The sequence below is a fragment of the Bos indicus genome, chromosome 11 (assembly GCF_029378745.1).
Source record: "Bos indicus isolate NIAB-ARS_2022 breed Sahiwal x Tharparkar chromosome 11, NIAB-ARS_B.indTharparkar_mat_pri_1.0, whole genome shotgun sequence".
Taxonomy (NCBI): domain Eukaryota; kingdom Metazoa; phylum Chordata; class Mammalia; order Artiodactyla; family Bovidae; genus Bos; species Bos indicus.
The window spans coordinates 88,088,783-88,114,138 of record NC_091770.1 but is presented as its reverse complement, the minus strand read 5'-3'; the positions used below and the strand labels follow the sequence as shown (position 1 = coordinate 88,114,138).

Genomic DNA, 25,356 nt, shown 5'->3' with positions numbered 1-25,356 from the left:
TTTTCACCACCGACCCTCCAGCGCCGAGCACAGTGCCTGGCCCAGGATATGTGCTGGGTGAATATTTCTAAACTGCCACGTAAACCCAACCTTCTGAGTGCCCACTCAAGACCCATCACTCCTTATGTAAGTTGATTAGACTCCCTCCCTCATGTCTGCTCTCCTCTGTGCTTGAAAACAGTCACCAGACTGTTCTGTAATTATTGGCTTATTTTTCGGTCACCACGAAACCCATGGACTACTTAACAGCAGGAACCCTGCCCTATTCACCTCTGCACCTTCGGTACCTGCTGTGTGTGTTTGTGTGTGCATGCATGCACACATTCAGTCACTGAGCTATGTCCGACTTCTGTGGACCACATGAACTGTAGCCCATCACGCTCCTCTGTCCATGGGACTCTCCAGGCAAGAATACTGGAGTGGGTTGCCATTTCCTTCTCCAGGGGATCTTCCTGACCCAGGGATCAAACTGATGTCTCCTGCACTGGCGGGGGGATTCTTTACCACTGTGCCACCTGGAAAGCTCTACCTGCCAAGTAACTGGGCTCAAGGTTCTGACCGGTTTGCAAAAACGTCTCACATCACCTACTGTTTCCTTAACAGATAATCATTAAGCCTGAACATTTCCTTTGGTTTTAAAGCGGTGGTCATTCCACAGCCTCTGGTCCAACTTGTCACGGGCTGGGGTCAGGGAGTGGTGAATGTGAGAATAAAATGACAGAAGACAAAATTATTGCAAAGTGACTCTGAAGGAGTATTTGATAAATGAAAGTAAAAAAAGTTTGGCACAGGATAAACAAACTCATGAGAGCTCAGGAGAGTCAAGCGGAGGGGAAGGTGGCCAGATGAGTCCAGCACAAGCACAGGACAGAGACCAGGAGACAGAGTGGACTGAAAGGAGAGGAGGACTGGCCTCACCCATCACACAGAACCTCCTGTGTAGAGAAGATGGTTCTAAATGAAAACACTCCCACGGTTTACAAAGAGACCAACTGGGGTGGTTTTCCTAACAGTGCATTGTGCTCGCGAATACCTGAATGGGGACAATAGGAGTGACTCACAGTTTTCACTTACACCTTTATTAACATTTTAACTACCTGTTTGCTTCGCATTCACTATTTAATCGCCTTCCAGGTCCTAAAAAGTTTGAGCCAGCCCTTTGTGAACCAGACTCTCCTGTTTCCCTGGGGTGGAGGCTGCAACGCGGATGGGAGAGGGCAAGCAATTGGCTTCGGTGCCTTCATCCAGCAAAGGGGGGCCTGGATGGAGCCACCTGTACCTTCTGCAGAGCAACATCGCTAGATTGAGGTGGAGTTACAGACACTTTCTCCCCCGGCACTCTACTTGGAACTGGAAAAATATGGAATCTAGCTATTCAAAATAAATACTCAACTGATAAAACAGCTTCAGGTAATATAAAAAAATATATACCCATCAGACGTAAAGAACTAAAGAGACTCTAGACTTCTTATAATTTTTTAAAAAGATGCAAATTGACTTTCTTAGTCAACTAAAACCTTTACACACCATCTTTTTTCTCTACAATGAGAGTTACAGGATTTAGTTCTGCCACACGGTCAAACTCAAACTCTAGGTAAACATCACTAGAGAATGAATGCTGAAAAAGAACAATCTCTTTCTAAATCGTTCTGTCATCTCCAGGAGACTGCTAAACTCTAAGGATACTGCTACAAAGCAACTACGAGCACCTACAAGCGGGGAAGGAAACGGCACCCCTCCAGGACTCTTGCCTGGAAAATCCCATGGATGGAGGAGCCTGGTGGGCTGCAGTCCATGGGGTTGCAAAGAGTCGGACACGACTGAGAGACTTCACTTTCTTTCTTTCTATAGTTACTTTTGGAGAAGGAAACGGCAACCCACTCCTGTGTTCTTGCCTGGAGAATGCCATGGACGGCGAGGCCTCATGGGCTGCCATCTATGGGGTTGCAAAGAGTTGGACACGACTGAGCAACAAGCACGCGCGCACGCACACACACACACACACACACACACACACACACACAAGATACAAGGTCAGTATGCCACCAGGTTTCAGGGGCCTGACAACAGAGCAAACTGACCTGTCCACTTTCAGGCATGTCTAAAGTACTCAGGGGCTCGTCTGCAAACAGCAAAACCCATTGAAACCAACAAACCCCTCGGACCTAAAGCCAAAAGAATGCACCTTGAGAGGGGAGGAAAAGGCTTCTGAGAGCCATCCATCCATCCATCCAGGCCCTTCACCCGCTCATTTTGAAAACAAGTATCTCATGAGCACCTACAAGGCACCAGGTGCTGGAGACACAGCTGTGAATGAGACAGGGTTCTCATTTGTGTACAGGGGAGGAATGGATAACAACTGAACTCAGAGGTAAATACACGGTGTGCCAGCTGCTGCTGTGTGCTGAGCAGAAGAACAAAACAGAATGGGGAGAGGAGTGCCAGGAGGCCGGTGGGGACTGGCCTCACCCAGGGCTGATGCTTCACAGAGAAGCTGAGTCAGGGACCAAGCCCTGCAGAGGCGGGCTCACCAGCACCCCTGCCCGGGTTAGGCTGACCTGGCCTGCTGGGAGGCTAGTGAGGACGGGGATGTGGCTGGAGCCGGTGAGTAAAGACAGGACAGATGCTGAAGACAGATGTGTTGGGACGGTCAGAGTTAGGAGGCTCCTGCAGGGACTGTGAGGACAGGGCTGAGACCCAAGAGAGACTGGGGACCGTGGAGGCCAACAGGCAGGGCACTCACTAGCTTTTAATAGGTATATTCGCCCCTGGGTAGAGAGGGCTGTGGGGTGCTGGGGGGTAAGAGGAGGCAAGGACAGCATCTCAGAGCAGGATGACAGCACAGACCCGGCGTAGTGCATCCCAGTCGTCTTCTGATGGCAAAGACAGCGGGACCTGACGACTGTTCGACAGTGGATCAGAATAGGGCTTGAGACCTGAGGCCACCAAGGGTTTTGACCAGAGGAAAGGAAAAGGACGACGGAGCTGGCTGGGAAGAAATGCAGGAAGAACAGGACAGGGGCATTGGGAAGTCCGGGTCAGGCAAGTTCAGTGCGAGATGCTGACTGGACAACTGGGCAGAGAGGTGTGGACAGGCAGCTGGACACGTGAGCCAGAAAACGTCCTGACTCCACTACTCATCAACTGTGGACACGGGGGAGCTGTTTAACTCCCCAGCCTCCAAATTCTTATCTATAAAATGGGGATAATAAAGCCACTGTATGGATTAAATAAAACAGCAACAGGACAAAGGCCATGAACAGTATCCGAGGCACAGCAGATATTTGATAAAACCCTCGTTCAATAGATACCAGAACCACTGCTCAGCAGAAGGTACTGGATGGCTGCAATAATTAACTGCTAAGCGCTGCCCCTGAAGGAACCTGCTCACTGAAGTAGGAGCTCAACAGGTACACGAGTAGCTACATGAAAAGTGTTAAGGGCCAAGCGTTTGAAGACAAGTGCAAAGAAACCAAGCAAGTTTATGGGGAAACACCTGGAACAGGAGCCACTTCATCTGAGCCTCTAGGAGCCAGGAGGTTGGACACGCGGGCAGGTTGGGAAGGGTGTTTCCAGCAGGGAGAAGCCTATGGGCAGTAGAAGAAGCATGAGAACATGGAAGCAGTTATGCGGCTGCAGCATCAGACGAGGCAGGCAGAGAGGCGAGGCCTGGCACACACGGCATGGACTTTGAGGGCCAGTGATCAGCTTTTTGAGATCCAACCAGTCCATCCTAAAGGAAATCAGTCCTGAATATTCACTGGAAGGACTGATGTTGAAGCTGAAACTCCAATACTGTGGTCACCTGATGCAAAGAGCTGACTCATTGGAAAAGACTCTGATGCTGGGAGGGGTTGGGGGCAGGAGGAGAAGGGGACGACAGATGAGATGGCTGGATGGCATCACCGACTCAATGGATGTGAGTTTGAGTAAACTCCGGGAGTTGGTGATGGACAGGGAGGCCTGGTGTGCTGCAGTGCATGGGGTCACAAAGAGTCAGATACGACTGAGCAACTGAACTGATCAACTTTTTAGAGTCATAAGGGAACACTGCAGATCTCTCTGATAAATATCATTATACCACACTGCTTTGTGAACAAACATAAAGTCAGGGGAAAATGTTGATGTATGGCAGAAACCAACACAATACTGTAAAGGAATTATCCTTCAATTAAAAATAAATAAATTGGAAAAAACAATCAGGGGGAAAGGTTCAGGCAGGGAGGGGAACAGACCGAGCAAACCTCGTAAGAGACCGTGCCTGTTTTCTCCCAGGAACTTGAACTACATGAGTAGCAGCTGGGCGGAACGCACTCCCTAACCAAATGCAGGTTAAGGTGTCAGAAGACAGCCCCCCACCGGCTGAAACAGGATACGCAGAACACTATGGATGGTTTATCAGCTGAATAATTTATGCCAACACTATTTACAACATAGTTACTGGGCATGGCAGAGAGCACCAGGGGCCCTTCCAGGACTCAGCTCAATGAGCACAGAGAGCCAGAATGAAGCTTTTAGAACAAACAGTCCCTCCCTTCTTCTACTGACAGGACAGTCACCTACAGAGTACTCAGCCCCCAGCAAAACGTACCGTGCCGATGCAAAAAAATGGTAACTGCACGAACACACGGGGCAGCCAGTCATAAGATACCGACTGAGTATCTGATGCTCTGTGCTTAGCTCTAAAATGTATTCTTGATTTCAATGGAAAATATATATCTTTTATATATATTTATATGTATCTTTTAAAATAGATATCACATATACCTTTTTTTAGTGGATGCATTAACCAACACTTCAGCTCCACAAAGATCAACATATTCCAATCAGAATTCATTTCCTTCCTGTCACCCAAAATCTGTTCCTGCTTCCATCTACAAGAAGGCAAGCATTCACCTTTCTTTTTCTGAGTAACCGAGAGGGGTGCTCCTCATTGACGCATAGTCCCAGCATTGTCATTCTGTACATTTATATCCCAGATCCAGAGATCTGTTTCTCTACGCAGGCTTCTTGGATTTGGCTATTCCTATGTCAGTCCTACAATATTCAAATGATGTCTGCTTGACAAGCAGTATATGTTTTTATACTGAATCTGCTCCTCTCAAACACTTCCAGGGAAACTTCTCAATTTGCCTAATTTCCCTCAAAACCTCCACCGCATTACAGGTTAACTAGAGAAAAAGGTCTGTTTTTACAACATTGAATGTTACTCTCTGAATAAACAAGATGCTTCGTCAGTCTTTTTTATGTCCTATAGTAAAGCTTCATAGTTTACTACCAAAGGTCTACACAAAGGTCCCTCCATTTCTTTTTACATGTTATCTTAAACATTTCATTGTTTTTATTGCTTCTGAAACTCCGATCCTTTATCTATGACATTTTCTAACCAGTTATTGCTGATATAAAGGAAAGCTATTTAACTGTTTTATACTTCTCTTGTACCTATTTCCTGAGGCCAACATGTCAGCTGACAACCTAGCCTTTCAACCTTTCTGGAAAAAGAAGCTTTTATTAAGAGGCAAGTCCCTTTTATCTATTCAGCATTTTAAATGTATCTTGAGCCTATCTCTCTATCTACACACACACACACAATATCAGCATTCCACACCTTTGCAAGTTACACTGGCTGGTACAGAAGAGCTCCCACCTGATTCCTCAGCAAGAGCCTGGCTTCATTCCCTGCGTGTCTAACTTCAGGGCACTGGAGAGCTTAGCACAAAGAACGGGTCGGTAGATTCAGCTCTACCTTCCTCAGACTGCCAACACCACTTTGGATGGCTCCCGTATCTACCCTAATTAGGAGCAAGTCAGGATCTCTTGTGCTCATGTGTTGTAACACTCAAGGCTTACTAAATGCTTCTTTTCTCTTCTGCGCACATTAAAACAAAAGGGAGCACTCTAAATTAGTTCGGCCACAATGGTCTCCTTGAGCTGATTTATCTCTTTGTACCAGTTCACTGATGATGCTCAGATGTTTTCTCCTAGTGGATAAAAATTAAATATTAAACTGGGAGTTTTACATCAGGTTTTCCATCTGTAAAATGCTATGTTGTATTTCTTCAACATACTTAAATATTTTAAATTATATTTAAGTGAAAAATTTTTATTTTAGTGAAATACTTAAGATCCTATCACATGCATATTTTTAGTAATGTACACTATCCTCTAAATTGTGGAGTTATGTAACTAGTTTTTTCCAACAGAATGGGAGAGAAAGTGGAGGGCAGGCATGCTCTCTCTGGGCTCAGCTCACTACGGGATATGCCATTCCCTCGATTTAATCAAGAGGATTCTAGAGACCCTGAAGGACGTGGGGCCACAAGAAAGAAGCCTGGTTCCCTGAATGGTCGTGGGGAGCAGAGGCCCCCTTCTCAGTGGGCTGGGTGTGAATGAGAAATAAACTTGCTTTATGTAAAGTCAACGGAGTAATGTGCTTTGATAGTGGGTAGCCCACCCCTAGAGCTAGAGAGTGATGAAAGTTTAGAATAGCAGATAAGGGAAATAAAAAAGGTAATGACTAAGATAAAAATGAAGACGGGGTTATGAAGCTCCAGTGAACATTGGATCACATGAATTTGTACTTCTACCAATTCTTATTAATAAACTGAAATCTGCTACGTTAAACTACTTAGTAAATGTGGCAGTTTAAAAATATACGTAGCTAGTTCCTATTTTCATTACACTAAGATAACAACACGTGACCTAGGCTACCTCTCCAAGTTCATCAAGATTCAAGGTGGCCCAACACACCTACTGATTCTGCTAATAGCTTTTTGCTTTAAGAATTCCTGCAGTTTATAAGTTGATAGTGAAAGTGAAGTCACTCAGACATGTCTGACTCTTTGTGACCCCATGAACTGTAGCCTACCAGGTTCCTCTGTCCATGGGATTTTCCAGGCAAGAATACCGGAATGGGTTGCCATTTCCTTCTCCAGGAAATCTTCCCGACCCAGGGATTGAACCCAGGTCCCCCGCATTGGAGGCAGACGCTTTACCATCTGAGCCACCAGGGAAGTCCTTTATAAGTTGATAGCCAACATCTATTCTTCTTCTTCTGTATGTCAGGTTATTTCTCAATTCTATTCAATATATTGCTAATTTGACTATCTAGTTTTTTAGTGTATTTAATAAATTTTGTTTTGTCTTGGTTTTATTTGTTCTTTGAGATATAGTCTTTTATCCAAGTCTGATTTTAAAATCTGTTTAACAAAAGTAAAATCCACTTTGATATCATTAAGGAGAAAAAGATAATTCATCTTCTGAAATTCTCCTGTTTTACAACAGTGACTTTTCTTTAAGCTCACACAACATTGGCTCTTTTCTAGTATTCAACAATTTATTCATAGATGCCATGATTTGTTTCATTTACTTTTTTCCACTTACTTATCCTTCCACTGAATTTACTGGTCATTATTTATCCTGTACAGATAACTCAAGGCCTACTTAAAAGCAGGTCTTACGTGTCTTTTTCAGCAGAGAAAACTGCCAGGCTTGATATATACACCATAGAGTTCTATCTTCAACTTCCCCACCCAGTATGCAGATGTTAGCAGGTGTCCCTTTATAAAGACAGTGAACAAGTTCATTTTTAAGGACTTGGACTGCATTTATCTCATAAGAGACATTCAATCAGTTCTGTTACAGGCAAAAGACCCTTCCAGAACCAAGGAAGGACTAAATTTCCTCTGAAGAAAAAAAAGCCTGAAGTTATTTCTACCACTCACTAGAATATTGAGTATGAGAATGTAAAACATTTCATAGATGTGAAATGCATGAAAGAAAAATACATGTTCAAGTGCATCCTCATGCAAATTCAGACTGACAAAGCTAGTCCAAGGACTTGCGTCCAGAGACAGTCCCACGGTGTGTTAAGAAGCACGAACAAGCAATCAGATGTTACAGAGCAGCTGGGGAAACACTGTACAAACGGGATTCCAAGAAGGGAGGGAGGGAGGGAGGCAGGGAGGGAGGCAGGGCGGGAGGGAGAAGAAGAAAAGAAGGGCAGCAAGGAAGCAGGCTCAAAGGGGCTGATTTTCAACAGTTATTAAGTGACTCCAAAAATTTCTAACAGAATTAGAACCAGTAAGGTTGCTCAGTCGTGTCTGACTCTTTGCGACCCCATAGACTGTAGCCTGCCAGGCTCCTCCATCCACGGGATTCTCCAGGCAAGAATATTAGAGTGGGTTGCCATTTCCTTCTCCAGGGGATCTTCCTGTTCCAGGGATCGAACCCAGGTTTTCTGCATTACAAGCAGACACTTTACCATCTGATCTACCAGGGAAGCCCAGAATTAGAAAATGCTTTCAATATCGGCATATAATACAACAAATTTTATTCTCATATATTCAGAAATTTTACAAAAGTCAATTTAAAAAAAAGGTTATTTTTGTGACTTACACATCACTATAAAAGACCACTTTCCAAGAAGAAAAATGTTAAATTTACAAAAAGAATTTTAAACGAGTTTTTCATTTGAACTACTAAATGGAACTATATTTTGTCTTTCAACCAACATGTTAGGATTAAATAAACAGACTTCTGAATCAAAGTTTTCATCTTACCCTGAAAAATCAGCAGAATACTGTCCATAATCAAAGATATAGACTCTAGTGATTTGGCATACTGTGAGGTATCCCAAAGCAAACACGAAACAGTACCTGGAAAACAAAAACAAGCTAGATTAGCGAAATAAAAAGATTCATTTTGTTAAAGAATACATTTTAAACTAACATATTAACTATATGAGATGGTTCAAAAATTGTAAACATCATGAGATCTACGCCGCAAATGGCTTTCTTTGATAAATTGTAAAAACTCTTTACTAGTGTCTGCTTCAGTTTCCTTGAATTTTGTACCATTTTCAACGATAAACACATTTAGTTCCTACTTTTATTCATTTTTTCCTTCTGAAAAACCTCCATATAACAGATTATGTATCTGAAAGTCATGCTCACAACATAAAACTGAATATGGTAAGTACTGGTATCTATTTTTCTTTCTTTTTAGAAAACAAAATCTAGTATGAAAATATTTGGCTGAAACACACATCAAACAAGTTCTTAAGAGTATTTTTAAAACTTGTCCTCGATCATCTAAAATCATAAACAGTGTGTGGTATTTACTCACATTTTATAAACATAAATGTTTAATAATTTTCAGTCTTAAGATGTATGGGAGAGCGCTACAGTAATTAAAAACATCAGGATTTCCCTGGTGGTCCAGTGGTTAAGAATCCGCCCATCAATGCAAGGGACACCACATCCTGCGGGGCAACTAAACCCACGTGTTGGAACTAGTGAACCCGCGCTCTAGAGCCTGGGCTCTGCAACGAGAGAGGCTGCCACACTGAGAAGCTCGGGACCACAACTAGAGAGTGGGCCCCCCACCCTTGCTGCAACTAGAGAAAGCCCGTGCATAACAACAAAGACCCAGCACGCCATAATTACTTATTTTTATTTTTAAACTTTACAAAATTGTATTGGTTTTGCCAAATATTGAAATGAATCCGCCACAGGTATACATGTGTTCCCCATCCTGAACCCTCCTCCCTCCTCCCGCCCCATACCCTCCCTCTGGGTCGTCCCAGTGCACCAGCCCCAAGCATCCAGTATCGTGCATCGAACCTGGACTGGCGACTTGTTTCATACATGATATTATATATGTTTCAATGTCATTCTCCCAAATCTTCCCACCCTCTCCCTCTCCCACAGAGTCCAAAAGACTGTTCTATACATCAGTGTCTCTTTTGCTGTCTCATATACAGGGTTATTGTTACCATCTTTCTAAATTCCATATATATGCATTAGTATACTGTATTGGTGTTTTTCTTTCTGGCTTACTTCACTCTGTATAATAGGCTCCAGTTTCATCCACCTCATTAGAACTGATTCAAATGTATTCTTTTTAATGGCTGAGTAATACTCCATTGTGTACATAATTAATTATTTTTAAAAAAGAACTTAAAACATCATCTGGGGGAATAATTTACATATCAATAGAACAGAAATTCACAAACAGACTCTAGAATATATACTACTGTGTAAAATGAAGGCTGCAATGCATATTAGCAGGAATGAATGGATTATCGCCTAATGAGTTAAACAATTTGGGTGGGTGAATGGAGCTATACCTTCATTGAAACAATCCTAGATGGATAAAATAATTAAATATACAGTATAAAACTAAAACACATACAAGCTATGGATAAATATTCAAATGTCCTCAAATTAGTGAAGGACTTTCTAAACATATATAATATAGAAGAAATCAACAGAAAAACATAAAAACCCAATGTATTTTCAAATAGACCATTCAGGAGGTTTTAGGAAAGGGTCCTTTCAAACTTCAGACAAATAGGTAATTCTGATCTACCTGGATTATTCCTGAGCAAAGAAGTCTGCACTAGATAACTGAAAGAATGTTTAATAAGAGTTTAGCACACTAAAACTAATTGTAATTTAAAATAAGATACCTTGACCAAGCAGGGTTTATTGGATAAATGCAAAAATGATTCAATATAGGAAGCCAAATTTAGTGGTGTAAAAGTATTTACACTTTGAAAATTGGCAAACACTATAGATTATTCAATGAACATGAATCTGAGCAAACTCCAGGAGATACTGAAGGACAGGGAAGCCTGGAGTGCTGCAGTCCATGGGGTCACAAAAGAGTCAGACAAGACTTACCGACTGAACAGATTATTCAAACCAGAAATAATCAAACCAAAGCCTGTAGGATAAATCTTGCTCCCTGCTTTGCTTCTGTCCATCAAATTTTGTTTGACCACACTCATGGCCATTTACATGTATACTGTGTATGGCTGCTTTTGCCTCAGAACACCTGAGCTGAATAGTTGCAGCAGCATCTACAAGGCCCTCAAAGCCTAAAATATTTACTATCTGGCTCTTTATGAAAGAAGTTTGCTGACCCGAATCAGAAGCAATGAAGAGAATGCTAATAATACAGGTTAAACTTTTAAAAGTATGTCATGACCTGCAGCTGTAACACTGTGTACCCTCCATCCCCAACAAAACCCAGAAAATCTTATTCTTCTAGCATTCAAAAACTATTCCTCAATTCAGCAAAGAAGTTGCTCTTATTCACATTATGGACAAAAAGAGAGAAGCGTCAAGATACAGAAGTTTCTGTATCTTTAGTGTTTCACTTTCAACTTACTCATTAACATAAACAAAAATATCAATCAACATTCATTAACTGAACCACATTTGTTTGCCCATGATGTGAGCAACTTCTTCACTGAACCAGAAAAATCTGTGGTCTAATTCTGTCAACTCATGATTGAATTGCGATCATGGATTAGTTATGAGTTTGTCAAAAATCAATGAAAGCATTCTGTAGAATCAAAGAAAAAAGAGGGGATACAAGTAGCTGGTGTGGTGTGAATTCCTTCTGCCCAGAAAAAGGATCTGATGGCTGTAGCAGCAATCATCTTGCATTCCTGAAGTAGCGAGCTAACAGGCGAAGGACAGAACTGCAAAACAAGAAAGAAACCTGCCTCTTTAATAAACACTGTTGAGCAGCTACACTGGCTCTGAATAACCTAAGTCCAGAAAAAATCTGAGGTGCTGAGTTTTTTCCTATTATCCAGAACTGAAATGCATTCCTAAGCGATACCAAAGAGTACCACATTTTCACTGTTATCTTTCGAGTTAGGCTGCAGGGAAAGGTGACAGGGAAAGCCTCTGATCTGTCAAGTTCAGCATCAGCAGAAGAAAACAGGCATACAGGCCAATACATACATGCATGGTATTCTCATCAGTGCTGTGGTCAGGGCGTATGTTTCACTGAATGTCTTCAAACAGAAAAACATACATGCACATAAAATCCAAGCAGACCTGAGATTTAAATAATGGCCCCATTATCTGTGTGATCTTGAGAAAGTGACATTACTTCTGAACCCTCATTCTCTCCCTTAGAAAAGGCAGATACACAGGGAGGGAGACTGACTGACTAACTCAGTCACTGTGGTCTCGTACTCCCTGCAACTGACAGTTTACAGGTGGGCATGAAACTTAAGTATAGTCAGTGAAACATGACACGGAGCTTTTGGAACAGCTTTCTCCTTAAATAGCAAGTAGGACACTTGCTGAGGAGGGCATGTCAACCCACTCCAGTATTCTTATCTGGAGAATCCCCTTGGACAAAGAAGCCTGGTGGGCTACAGTCCCTGGTGTTGCAAAGAGTCGGACACAGGTAAGCAACTAGGCAAAACACAACACGGGACCCTTGCTACTGTGATGTCAACCAAGCCCAGCTAGCCTACAGACAATCTGGTGAGATGGTGAAGCAGAAAAGCTAAATAAAACAAAATACAGGACTTTCTGATGCCCTCATAAAAACAGAGTTGCTGAGTTAATCAACAAGAACTGCCTCGCCTCATGACTTCTCACTGGAAAGGGGAATCTCTCTGCACCGGTTACCATTATACCACTATGAGCTGGGATTTCTGCTCTGTGCAGTTTTAAAAGCTTTCTGATATTATCATCCTTTATAACAAAATGAAATCAACAAGATTTGAAGAGTTCCAGAGAGAACATTTTATTATTCATTCAAATGTAAGTGTTGAATTACAGCCCCATTTTAAAAAGAGAAACCACATCTAAAATACCCATTCTCTAGATATTAGATATGAAGTGGAAATTGTTCAGGGAAAAACAAAGTGCTCAGGGACTATGGGAATTAATGAGCTTGAAATGTCGAGAACTGAAAAAGAATTCTTCCCATATGAGGAAAACAGGCAACATCACCAAAAGGTTCAAAATCTTGATGGAGAGAAAGACAAAAACTTATAAGTGAGCCGTTGTTTTAATGTGCTGAAGTCAAACGAAACTCATCACTTTCAGGGTGCTCAAGTTCAGGGGGCTTTGGGTGCGGCCCCAATTCAGCAAAGGCCAATACATCTGAGGGCTAACTGTGGTGTGTGCTTAGTTGCTTGGTCGTGTCCAACTCTTGGGACCCCACGGTCGTAGCCCACCAGGCTCCTCTGTCCATGGGATTTCCACCTGGGAAGCCCTACTTACTATACAGTTCGATTTACATGAAATTCTAAAACAGACGAACTGATCAAAGGTGGTAAAAAGCAGAGAGCGAGCAGGTTGCAGGGGGCTGGGCTGTATAGATTACAAAGGGAATGTGGGAACCTTGGGGGATGAATGAAGTGTCCTGTGTCTGGATTTGGGGGGTAGTTACACAGGTCTGGACATTTGTTAAAACTCACTGAACCGGTGGTCCTACTTTGTTTAAGGTAATTTTTACCTAAAGAAAGTTGATTTTAAAATTATTTGGAAACAAATTTTATAATCTCCTTTGCAGATTCCTTCTCAACCTGGGACTCCAGGGTTCAGTCCTCTTCTCCGTTTATACCCATCTCCAAAAGGATTTTATCCAATCCCATGCCTTTAAATACAAACACACAGTCATGTGCATACGAACACAACTATTAGGCATAACAGTTGGGACCTACAGGTGAATGAAGTAAAACAAAAGATAAGTGTTCTATTTCTGGGTATATTTCAAAATAGGACCTTAAGTCTGATAAAGTCAGCAGGGACCTGGAAAGACTGACTGCTTATAAACTGTTCAAGTTTCCTATTTAAAAATTTATGATTAATCAAGTCTGTTCGTTTATAGTTAGTGGCTGTCATGCGCGCGGCAACCTGAAGAATTCATTTTCTACGGGGTGGCATACCTGAGAATGAGGCCATTATTCTAAAACCAGCAACCCAGAGTGAGTTTGGCCCTTCTTTCATCTCACTCTACTTTTACGAAAGTAACACAGGCATAGTTTCAAAGGGTCCAGCACGGATCGCCAGGACCAAGCCGTCCGCAGCTGCACAGCCTGCACACAGGCTCTGCTCCCCAGACGCCACCTTCCACCCACCCTGGACCTGTCAGGAGAGACTGGCTCATCCTCAATAGCACCAGCTTTGCCAGCACTTAGGTTCCAGCTTCAGCCTCTTTGAGTTTCAGATCAACGTGTGTGTTGAATCTACTACAATTACTGGAAGCCTCAAAATTTAGTTTTATAACCATCATTAAAACATCAGTTTCTAAAATCTTTTTGATAGTACTTGCATCTTATTCTAAAAGTCCAGTTATCAATTTAATGGAATTTTAGTAAATGCAATCCTTAACATTTCTTGCTGTTTTTACTTTGTACACAATAACACATTCTAAGATACTTTGTTTCTGCTAAGGTATTAGGACCAAAGGTTAAGTTTATCCTCAGGTAACCAATCAGTGAGTATCAACTATCTAACTAGGTGATCTCTTAAGCCAAGTTGAAAGGCTCCTTCCACTATTGCTTTTTAGCTGCCAAGTCATGTCTGACATTTGGGGACCACTTGGACTACAGCCCGGGATTCCCTGGTGGCTCAGACAGCAAAGAGTCTGCTTGAAATGTGGGACACCCAGGTTCGACCCTTGGGTCGAGAAAATCCTCTGGAGAAGGAAATGGCAACCCACCCCAGTATACCTGCCTGGAAAATCCCATGGACAGAGAAGCCTGGCAGGCCGCAGCCCATGGGGTCACAAAGACTCACATACAACTGAGCGACTTCACTTTCACCTGGACTACAGCCCACCAGGCTCCTCTGTCCATGGGATTTTCCCAGCAAGAATACTGGTGTGGGTTGCCATTTCCTGCTCCAGGGGATCTTCCCAACCTAGGAATCAAACCTGTGTCTCCTGCATTGGCAGGTGGATTCTTTACCACTGAGCCACAAGAGAAGCCCTCTTCCATTATTATCACATTTATAAACACATTCTCATAAAGATATACAGTAGCCACTCTTTACATTTTGAAATCACATGCCTTATCTCTTCGGAGAGTTTTGTCTGTTACAGATCTCACTTTAACTCAACACACTTGCCTTTTATAGAAGGAACAGAAAGAACAGTGAGATACGACTTCTCCGTTGCAGGAACCTGACATCAAGCCAGGGAGCACAGCCGCAGCGTCTGACAGCCAATGGTGAGTGACAGTGCTGGGTTTTCCAGGATTAGCTATTGAGATGCCAGTCACCCCTGTCTCACCATGTCTATTTAGAGCATCTTTATCACATCTTGTGAAAACTGTTCTCTTAGATGTTGTACCCTTCCCTAGATGGCACTCCTTGAAGATTTCAGACGTCTGAGTCTATGAGAGCCTGGCACTGAGCTTGACAAAGAGAAGGCATTCCATAAAGTGGCAGAGCAGAATGGAAGCAGTGTGAAAAGATGTTCATTGCAGGCCAGGGAAGTAACTGAGGGCTCCTCCCGGAACAACGCTGATGTGGATGTAGCCACAAATATTGAACAGGAGCGACACAGAGGAGATGATGCCTCCCTGTGAGGCTAAATGCCCAGACCCAGGAGTGGCCAGCCTGACATGTACCAGTGAAAACTGGGAGAAACTACAGGAAATAAGTTAGTGCATAAAATAGGGTTCAGGGTATTCGGAAGGGTCATGAGTGTCTTGAGTATTTCTGGCTATTCTCCTGCAGGCGTTCAAAGATTTTTGAGCAAAGAGTGATCTAGTGAAATAGTTTTTAGGCAAGTAACAGAGACTAACCCATTCACAGGATGGATGGTAAGAGATAAGGCTGGGAGTCAGAGGAGCAGTTATGTAGCAGGAAGAAACAAGTTATGAGTTAAGATGGGGATGTGACAGCAAGTGCTGAGGGTTTCCAAGGAGAAACTAAAAAATACCTCATACTCTATCGGCTGCAGAAACGAAGGAGAAAAAGTCAGGTTTATAAATTAGAGCATATCAAGAAACACAGAAGTCGACTCTGGAGTTCAAACTGGCTTGGGCTGGAAAGTTGGCTTGGTCTCTTCCTAGCTGGTGACTCCAGACCAGTTGGTAAATGAAGCCTCAGTCCTCTTCTCTTTTCCAGGCACATTTCTTTCTGAATATCATTGCATTGAAGGCTTGAAACCCTCTACCTTGACCACCACACTTGTCTGACTGCTGTTCCCACATGAATATTTAATGAAGCCTCTCAAATGTAACATGCAAAGAAAGCCCCCCCTACCCAGTAAGCTGCCTCTCCCCAGCCACCCCATTTCCTACATGACATAGTCCACCTGGCCGCTCAGGCCAGAAACCTAGTTCAGATCAACACTGACTTAATTCTAATAAAACAGCAAGCTTGTTCCAATACAGCTCCATTTTCTTCTGTGTCCTTTGCGCTACTATTACCATATGTAAAAGTTTGCTCAAATTCATGTTCATTGAGTCAGTGATGCCAATGACCCATCTCATCCTCTGTTGTCCCCTTTTCCTTTTGCCTTCAATCTTTCCCAGCATCAGAGTTTTTTCCAATGAGTCAGCTCTTCACATCAGGTGGCCAAATGGAGTTTCAGCTTCAGCATCAGTCCTTCCAGTGAATATTCAGGGTTGATTTCCTTTAGGATTGACTGGTTTGATTTCCTTGCAGTCCAAGGGACTCTGAAGAGCGTTCTCCAGCACCACAATTTGAAAGCATCAATTCTTCGGTGCTCAGCTTTCTTCATGGTCCAACTCTCACATCTGTCCATGACTTCTGGAAAAACCATAGCTTTGACTAGATGGACCTTTGTTGGCAAAGTAATGTCTCTGCTTTTTAATATACTGTCTAGGTCTGTCATGGGCTTCCCTGGTGGCTCAGATGGTAAAGAATCTGCCTGCAATGAGGAGACCCAGGTTCAATTCCTGAGTCGGGAAAATCCCCTGGAGAAGGGAATGGCCACCCACTCCAGTATTCCTGCCTAGAGAATCCCATGGACAGAATAGCCTGGCAGGTTACAGTCCATGGGGATTGCCAAAATGGGACATGACTGAGCGATTAAGCACACAGTAGGTCTGTCACAGTTTTCCTTCCAAGGAGCAAGTGTCTTTTAATTTCATGGCTGTGGTCACTGTTTGCAGTGATTTTGGAGTGTGCTGTTTCTGTTGCATCTCTCTTACCCATGGTACACAGCGGCTGACATCTCCCCTCCGATTTTTAAATTCACGGTTTTATTTTTCAGCCTTACTCTAGGAGTCTCCCCTGTGTCTGTAATCTCAGTGGTCAGTCAATGGCTAGTCAGGGCTTGTGCTTAAAAATCTGCTACCAGCAAGCCTTCTGCTGAGGGTTCCAGGTGTGGGTCTGAGAGCTCGTCCAACAGTCCATCAGGTTTCAAGCCCGCCCTGGCCGTCTCTGTCCTTCAGGCCCTCCAGAATCCCCTGACATGGAGGCAGTCTCCAGGCAGCCATGGTTGTATCGGTATCTTCTATAGTTTCTCCATGGCTCTCTTGCTGCCAAGAACTCTCTGCTAAACATTAGACCAAATCCTCAGGAGGGGAGAGCTAGAGATGTCCTCTGTGAGCCACTGCCCGGGTTTTCTGCCTTCCACCCCGAACCGAGTCAACCAAAGCTGTGGTCTTTGCGGCCGTCTCTGCCCCAGGAGAACTCTCTGCCAGGGAATGAGGGGTGGAGGGGAGCCCAGGCAGGAACACCACCGTTCCCACTGTTTTCACTCAAAGGTCAACAGTTTTCTTTTAAATAAAAGCTTCTCGAATTGCTGTTTGAGTAAATTTTCAGAGCCCAACAATGGTTTTGACCAGTTTTATTGCTACTTTGGGGTGAGAAAATTTGTGGATTTTAGTTAATTAAAGTAGGATTTGGTAGGCTTGTATGGAAATATGATTTCTGGGTGGGGGGGGGTGTAAATTCAAGTTCTAAAAATTGAAAATATATCCACACCTAGAAAAGCCCCCAGGGTGGAACAAGCCTGCCAGCCCTCACTCAGAGCATGAGCTGAGCTCTGTGGCTGGAAACCAGCTCTGTTAGTCTGTGACTTTAAGAGAAGAATTTTAAAACACTTTTACAAAACCAGCTGCTTTACCAGCAAAAACCAGCCACCACATCATCTTCATACAAGACTCAGAGGCCCCTGTTCTGTTCCCAGTCGCTACTGTGCCGCTGTCCTCTTGGGGTGAAGGGACCTTCTCCCCAAGGTCCCCACTTGGGCTTCTCCCTGGATGGGGAGACTCCAGATTCTCTCTTCCTGTCTTCCTAGAGACGTGCAGGTCATCTACATTCCCTGATAAAACTGCTGATCCTCGGAAGACAGGGCCTACCGGGTTCCCCGCCGAGGAGCCCTCTCACCTGGAACGACAAGGTCTCCACGAGCTACAAACACAATACAAGTCGTGAGGGGCTGTGTTTGTTCTTTTACAAAGCCTTATTCATGACACAAGAAAGGAGCTCAGCTGTATTCACTAGACCAGCCACAAACCGAGACACGGATACATGAGGGCACTGGGTCCTTTTCTTTCTCACTTTGTTTACAGACGACAGAAAGGACCCAAACCATGTGGTGACTAATCAGCTCTTTTATAAAATCTAACTCTGCTCCCACATCTGTCTCTGTAACATAACGAAGTCACTTACTGGTGTTTTATAAAGAAAATTTCCAAAGTTGACTCAAAGATAGAAATAAAATTGGGTATTGGCTCTTGGTATCAAGCACGATGATTTTATTGCTCAAAATGCAAAGACTTCTACAGAAATTCCCTGGTGGTCCAACGGTTAGGATTCGGTGCTTTTCCTGCCGAGGGAATGGGTTAAATCCCTGGTCAGAGAACTAAGATCCCACACGCTTTGCACTTGGCCAAAAGGAAAGAGAAAAGGGGGAAAAAAGGCATAGACTTCTATAGTTTACATCAAGATTTCAGACGTCTGGATTGTAGTTAAAAATATCATCTGATTAGATAGTCCTTAAATCAATAAATACACAGAAATGAAGTTTTAAAGGTTTTAAAAACATCAAAAACTGTTCTAGAAGTCACTGTAATGACAGAATCTTAAATTGAGAAAGACAATTACCCACAAAAATGCATCCAAATTTCAGTCTATTCTAATTGCTACTAAAACCAGAACCGTGAAAACTAAAGTCTATAAAAGGCTTCATGTTTTCCTGTGCTGTGCTGCGCTTAGTCGATCAGTCGTGTCCAACTCTTTGCAACCCCAGGGACGACCACCCTCCAAGTCAGAGACCCAGTGCCCCTCCCAACGGGAAGACCAGGAACCTATCAGTCTTGGCTCTTCAGGGGCTGCTTGTTGTAAGAAAGGGTGCTGAGCTCCCTTCCCACCTGCACAGACAATCACTCACCTTTCTTCCATTACCCTTCGGGGTGAAAACCACATAGGTGGAAAAGCAGAAAAGGAAAAAGGTGATTCAGTTCATTCTGTGAAGATCTTCAAAGCAAGGGCAGCAAGGAAGACGACGTGTGCGGCGATCTAAGGAAGCTGGAGCTACAGAGCAACGGCGGGCTGGAGGGCTTGGAGGGGTCGGGAGGAGCACAAGGACAGCAGGGCGTCCCCACCACCCACTGAGAGCTGACCGCGCCAGGGGCGGTCTCAAATGCCTTTCAGGTGTCCACGCCTCACACAACCCGAGAGGAGACTGATGAAGCAAGGTGCTGGCGAATGCAGGCGGCGGTGGGGCGGGGAGAGATGAAGGAAGAAGTGAGGATTTATCCCACTGGCTTCACTGCTCAGCTGCCAAGTCTGGATAAATTAACAAACTAACCCAAGAAGTACAACTAAAGAATGTTAGCTTCCCAATTCAGCTTTCAAACTAAGATTAATTTATATTACTTGCACACACACCAATTATCAATGAAGGAAAACAACCCTGAAATAAAATGGACAGGACACTGCCTGATTCCCATGGAAAATCCGCATTTTGTGAAGGTCAGTGGGGAGCTGAGTTTAGCAGCTGGCTGCATGGGGCTTTGGTGCTGAACAGACTGGGTTTCAAATTCTGAGCCTGCTGGGGACCAGTTGTATAAACCTGGGGAAAGCATCTAGGTCTCTGAATCTCTGTTTTCTTCAACAATAAAGCTGAGATACAGTATTACAGCACAGGTGGCTGTAAGGACCGCGTGGGAAAGCACCTTAGCGTTTGTTTTTAATAAATATCACTGGCAGTTTAGCTATTAAGAGTAATTTACTTGTAATTAAAGTTGTCCATTGTCCTTTGGGGTTCCATCCTACTCATTTCTTAACTTTTATCATTTTCTTCGTTGGATTTTATTTTCAATAAAGTCTGTTCTCTGAACACTTTCTAAAGCTCTCGTGTCTAAGGAAAAAAGTTTATTCTATTATCTTGTACTATTATCTATTATCTTGTACTATGCTAAATAACAGCGCTCTAATAATTCATGTTTTTGAAATGAAGCTATGCTCCAACAAAATGAGTTCTATATGAGACTTCTTGAAACTTTGAAAGGCAAATCGTGCCAACCCCATCCTGAAACTGTTACCTTCTTCCCAAGGCAAGTCCTGCTAAGGCACATAGTCTATCATACCAACTAAGATTAATTTCCAGGCCAGGAAAAGACGAGCAATCCCATCTCTTCTCTGGGCTTCACTAAGTGTAAGCAAAAGCTCACACTTTTGAGAGAAATAGGTGCCCAGGCTCACCTGCCTATAACACCCTTTCAGCAAAATGCCCTACCGTTTTTCAGGTCATCAAATATTTTGCCCTTTTATCTTCTGATTCTCTCTCCATACGTACTCTAAATAAGAACTGTTTAATAAGCCAGCAGCAGCAAGCAGGATGGGATCACTGTCTTTTCCCTATACAAATTTATGTATCAGAAAGTACTTAAAAGTCTTTTCTTAGTCAAGGTCAAGTGACATTAAAGTAGCACTTTAAAGTCTATACTTATGTAATTAAGTGAGTATCAGCCTCAAGCATGGAACTTGCAAAAGACTGAACAATTTTAAATTAAGGTAGATTATTGAGAGAATAAAATCACTTTTATTCAAATATTTCTCTGGGAGGTAAAGCCTTTTAAAAAGACCCCAACACTGCGTTCTAATGATGATGAAGACAAACCCAGTCACTACGTCTCCAACACACTTGCTCTTCTTTCAAAAAATAACCCAGGCTGTTTATGCTATCTGGTAAGAAGGTGAGAATCTCTTTTCCTCTAATTAAAAAGAAAACTTTAAAAGAATCTCCATAAATCAGCAATAACCACAGAAATTAATTTCACAAACGTCCAGGACTGATCATTAGTGGTTTTGCTACTGGTCTGAGTGACCTCACCTCTTGGAACTACGGTCTCCTTCTCTGTACAGTGAATAATGACCTGGTGTCTCAGACAGTAAAGAGTCTGTCTGCAATGCAGGAGACCTGGGTTTGATCCTTGGATGGGGAAGATACCCTAGAGAAGGGAATGGCAACCCACTCCAGTATTCTTACCTGGAGAATTCCATGGACAGAGGAGCCTGATGGGCTACAGTCCATGGGGTCACAGAGAGTCAGACATGCCTGAATGACTAACACCACCACGACTGTAGGGACAGTTAAGTGGAATATTTGTAGAGAGCACTCAACAAAGTGACTGAACACAGAAGTCATTCCACCATTCAAGTTCCAAAGTTCAAGTCCAAACACTCTATTACATCGTACTGTTTCTAACACAGAGAAGACAACCTGCCCATATCAAGCCTAGGTATTTACTATAACAATACACCACAGGCAGACTCAGCATTCAGCAAGCCCTAATTTACCCAAACAACTTTCTCATTTCTTACCTAAAAGTAAAGAAAAAGAAATACACCATTCATGCAACTCTTTTCTCTCACAAAATTTCACCGTGAACCACATATTTTATATAAATAGCATGGTGTTTGAAAGCATCAATTCTTCAGCGCTCAGCCTTCTTTATGGTACAGCCCCATTACCTGAGTCCACCTGCGCAAATTCCTTTTTATTCTAACACATTCACATGTAACAGCAAAACCCAAAGTAACAGCATTATTTTCCAAGGGATGTGTGTTTGTATTGTCTTCATCTCCACATTAATATATTCTTCCTACTTCAGACAGAAACCCTTGACCCAAGGGAAAGAAACCTCCCTTCCTTGCCCAAGGATGACTGGGTCCTTAACAGAGATTCAGCTTACAATTGGAAACACAACTTAGAATTCAAAATCTCCAAAAGGGATACTACAGTGACTAGACAGTATAATGGAATCTGAAGCAGGTCCTTTCCCAAGCACAGGGTTTGAGGATATGATGTGTGTGCATTTGTGTTCAGTCGCTTAGTCATGTCTGATGCTTTGTGACCCCATGGACTGCAGCCCGCCAGGCTCCTCTGTCCATGGGATTTTCCAGGCAAGAATACTGGAGTGGGTTACCATGCCCTTCTCAAGGGGATCTTCCTGACCCAGGGATCGAAGCCAGGTCTCCTGCATTGCAGGTGGATTCTTTACCACTGAGCCACCAGGGATGCCCAAGAGGGTATGATGCTATGTTCTAAAGATTCTTCAGAATCCAACAAGGCCTGGACATCCTACTGCCTCTCACCAAGTAACAGGTTTTCCTTTCTATGAGAATTGAGAATATTTAAAAACCTCAGATCCTAAGCATAATATGCCTAAAGGCCATTGCATCTTTTTGGATAAAAACTATCTGTATCTTTGTGCTAAGGAGGAGCAACCAACACATACAAGTCCCTCACTGTGCTCAGGACCCTGCTGGCTCCAATTACCTCTCCTCGATCAATTCCGGGTACTTCTTTTTAACGACACATTCTCATATCATAAAGCCGAATGCTTAAGCAATAAAGTGCAGAAACAAAAAGCCTGGGCGCTGGGTGTGGTCAGACACACCCAGTTCTCATCCCAGGTTCCCCTCTTACTAACCTGCTACTGGAGAAGCAGATCCCCTGGTGCGCCCACCTCCAGGGCTGCTGCTAGGGTTAGTGCAATCCAAGCACCCTGTGCAGCAATGGATACACAATGATTGCTGCAACATTAACTGCTATCAGGATAAGATCATGTAAAAAAACATTTTAGAATCACTTATGGTTTTCTGGTTGAAATACAGCTTCTAGCTCAGGACAGCACAGCAACACCCAAAGGGCCTGCACCTTCACTCCAAGCCACTGAAAGGCTTTCAAGTACCGTCCACAGAGAGCGGAAAAGAAAAACTTTTATTAGAGTCCAGGTTCCTTCCTGCCACGTTTTATTCCCTCTCATGGGATCGCGGGTTGTCCTCAGGGACGTTAGTACTTTCCCCTGCAGAGTTTCCGCTGAGCCATTACCACTGCTCATTACCTTCGTGAGGACAGATCTCCAGATCTCAAGTCACTGACTTGAGGCTTCTGCCTGCCAGATGGCATTTCCAAAATCCTCATTCCTCCCCAGTGGAGTCAAGAGTTCCTCATGATATCTCTATTAAGGAATCCACACTGCAGGAGTCCTGTGAGTACCTGCGGTGACAGGAGACGATGGACCCCGTCCCACCTGCTCCTCAGGGGCATGGAACACTGAGCTAAAAGCACATCAGCTAAAACTGCCTGGTCCTTCCCTGATCTCAGCCCCAGCCCCAGGGCCGCGGCTCCACAACCAGCCTCAGGGGCAGATAAGCAGGGAGGGAGGAAGGAAATACCAAAGACCGCTGGTCAACCCACCAAGCATGTCATTCAAGGCCCTCCGCACAGATGGATATCCTCTGCTCAGAAATACCCCACCAAAAAGAGATGCCAGGGATTTCCCTGGGGGTCCAGTGGCTGAGACTTCACCTTCCAATGCAGACGGTGTGGGTTTGATCCCTGGTCAGGCTTCCCTCATAGCTCAGTTGGTAAAGGATCTGCCTGCAATGCAGGAGAACCGGGTTCAATCCCTGGGTCGGGAAGATCCCCTGGAGAAGGAAATGGCAACCCACTCCAGTGTTCTTGCCTTGAGAATACCATGGACAGAGGAGCCTGGTGGGCTGCAGTCCATGGGGTTGCAAAGAGTCCGGCACAACTGAGCAACTAACACTTCACATGCTAAGTGAAGCTTAGCCTTGACCTCACATGCCTTGCAGATCAAAACAAACAAACAAAAAAAACCATAAAGCACAGCAATATTGTAACAAATTAATAAAGACTTAAAAAATGCTCCACATTAAAAAAAAATCTTTAAAAAAAAGAGAGATGCAAAAAAAAAGCCCACAAACATGCCCTCAACAGAACAGAGAATCTCTTCTTCTGAGCTTCTATCATCCATAGGCTCAACACCGGGATTATAAAAAGTGGAAGGTACCCCCTACCCCCACAAGCAGTTCATAGTCTGGTAGGAGAAAAGGTGAATTAAAGCAAGTTCGCGAACCCTAACAACAGCTCTGATGTGACATCAGTGGGAAGAGAAAAACCCAGCAAAGCACTTGGTGCCCAGGAATGGCCTCAGAAAGCAGCTCTCCCAGCATGGGAACCCTCTTCTTGGGAGCGTAGCCCTGGATGCAGGGAAAAGCAAACCTGTGCGCCCAGGTGAGTCAGCTGGTTTTAATGCAGTTTAGACTCAGAAAGGTAAAGGGTATGTGACTCAGGTCCCAGAGCTAATGAAATTTAGCAGACCCTGAATCAGACCCATAAACATCTGCCCCCAACCCAGTGCTTTTCCAATGAGTCATTACGGCCACCTGGGGAGAAGGTGGAGTTTAAACTTGACCGCTGCTCCCGTCCAAGGCCCGCTGCTCAATTTTATCATCACTTCAAGGGGATTCCGAGGAACACATGTTTTAGTATCTCCCAATATTTAAAAATATATTTCAGCATAAGTTCTACTTCACATCGAATATCTGTGCTCTGTTTTCAACTGTTTCATTCTGCTGAACACACAGTAAATGGCTGATGAAGATTTTTTTTTACTACTCTCCAAGCTGGTAGCTCCTTTTGCTCCCTTAGCCCTGAATGCACCCTCATCTGTAATAACAATTACCGTGTGATCACCAGTTTGACAGTTTAAATGTCCTGCAGAGACTGAGCCCATCCTTTTATCCATCAGTGGGTCCCAGCATAATGTAACAAAAGCTTGCTGCATGGCTGACGCTGTGCAACACCTCCAACTCAAGGGTGCCTTTCAGAGGGGAAGGACCACATCTCCACTGTCTCTGGTTTGTACAAAGGGGTGGGTAGCTAAGCCCATGTGACTGTGGGTTGAAGATCACTTTCCTACAGCTTTTACGACGTAATCCCATACAAAGCTTGGCAAACCCATGAGGCAGGTGCAGTTTTACTGGATGTGTCTATATCTTTTATATGTTTCCTGTAGGTCATTTGCTCTGTTGAAAACTACCTGCCAAGTTATCAAGAAAAGACTTCAGTTTAATCTCCCAAGGCTAACAGGCTCTTCCCCGTGCTGTTTACACACAAATAAGGGCAGGTTCTTTTCCATCCCCATGGAAAAGAAACGCAAAAAAGCAAAATGGCTGTCTGGGGAGGCCTTACAAACAGCTGTGAAAAGAAAAGAATCGAAAAGCAAAGGAGAAAAGGAAAGATAAGCATCTGAATGCAGAGTTCCAAAGAATAGCCAGGAGAGATAAGAAA

At 43.6% G+C, this 25,356-nt stretch overlaps 1 protein-coding gene across 3 annotated transcripts in view; it reads right to left on the bottom strand.

The window, feature by feature from the left end:
* Positions 1-25,356, bottom strand: part of MBOAT2 (membrane bound O-acyltransferase domain containing 2) — a 108,011-nt gene that overhangs the window by 24,067 nt on the left and 58,588 nt on the right. For 2 of the 3 annotated variants that reach the window (XM_019970729.2, XM_070799163.1), the window contains exon 4: positions 8,562-8,657. In XM_019970729.2, coding sequence (XP_019826288.1) covers positions 8,562-8,657 — 96 coding nt within the window. Of the gene's footprint in view, positions 1-8,561; positions 8,658-19,137; positions 19,386-25,356 lie in introns of those variants that run through there. The other variant, XM_019970730.2, reaches the window with a different exon arrangement.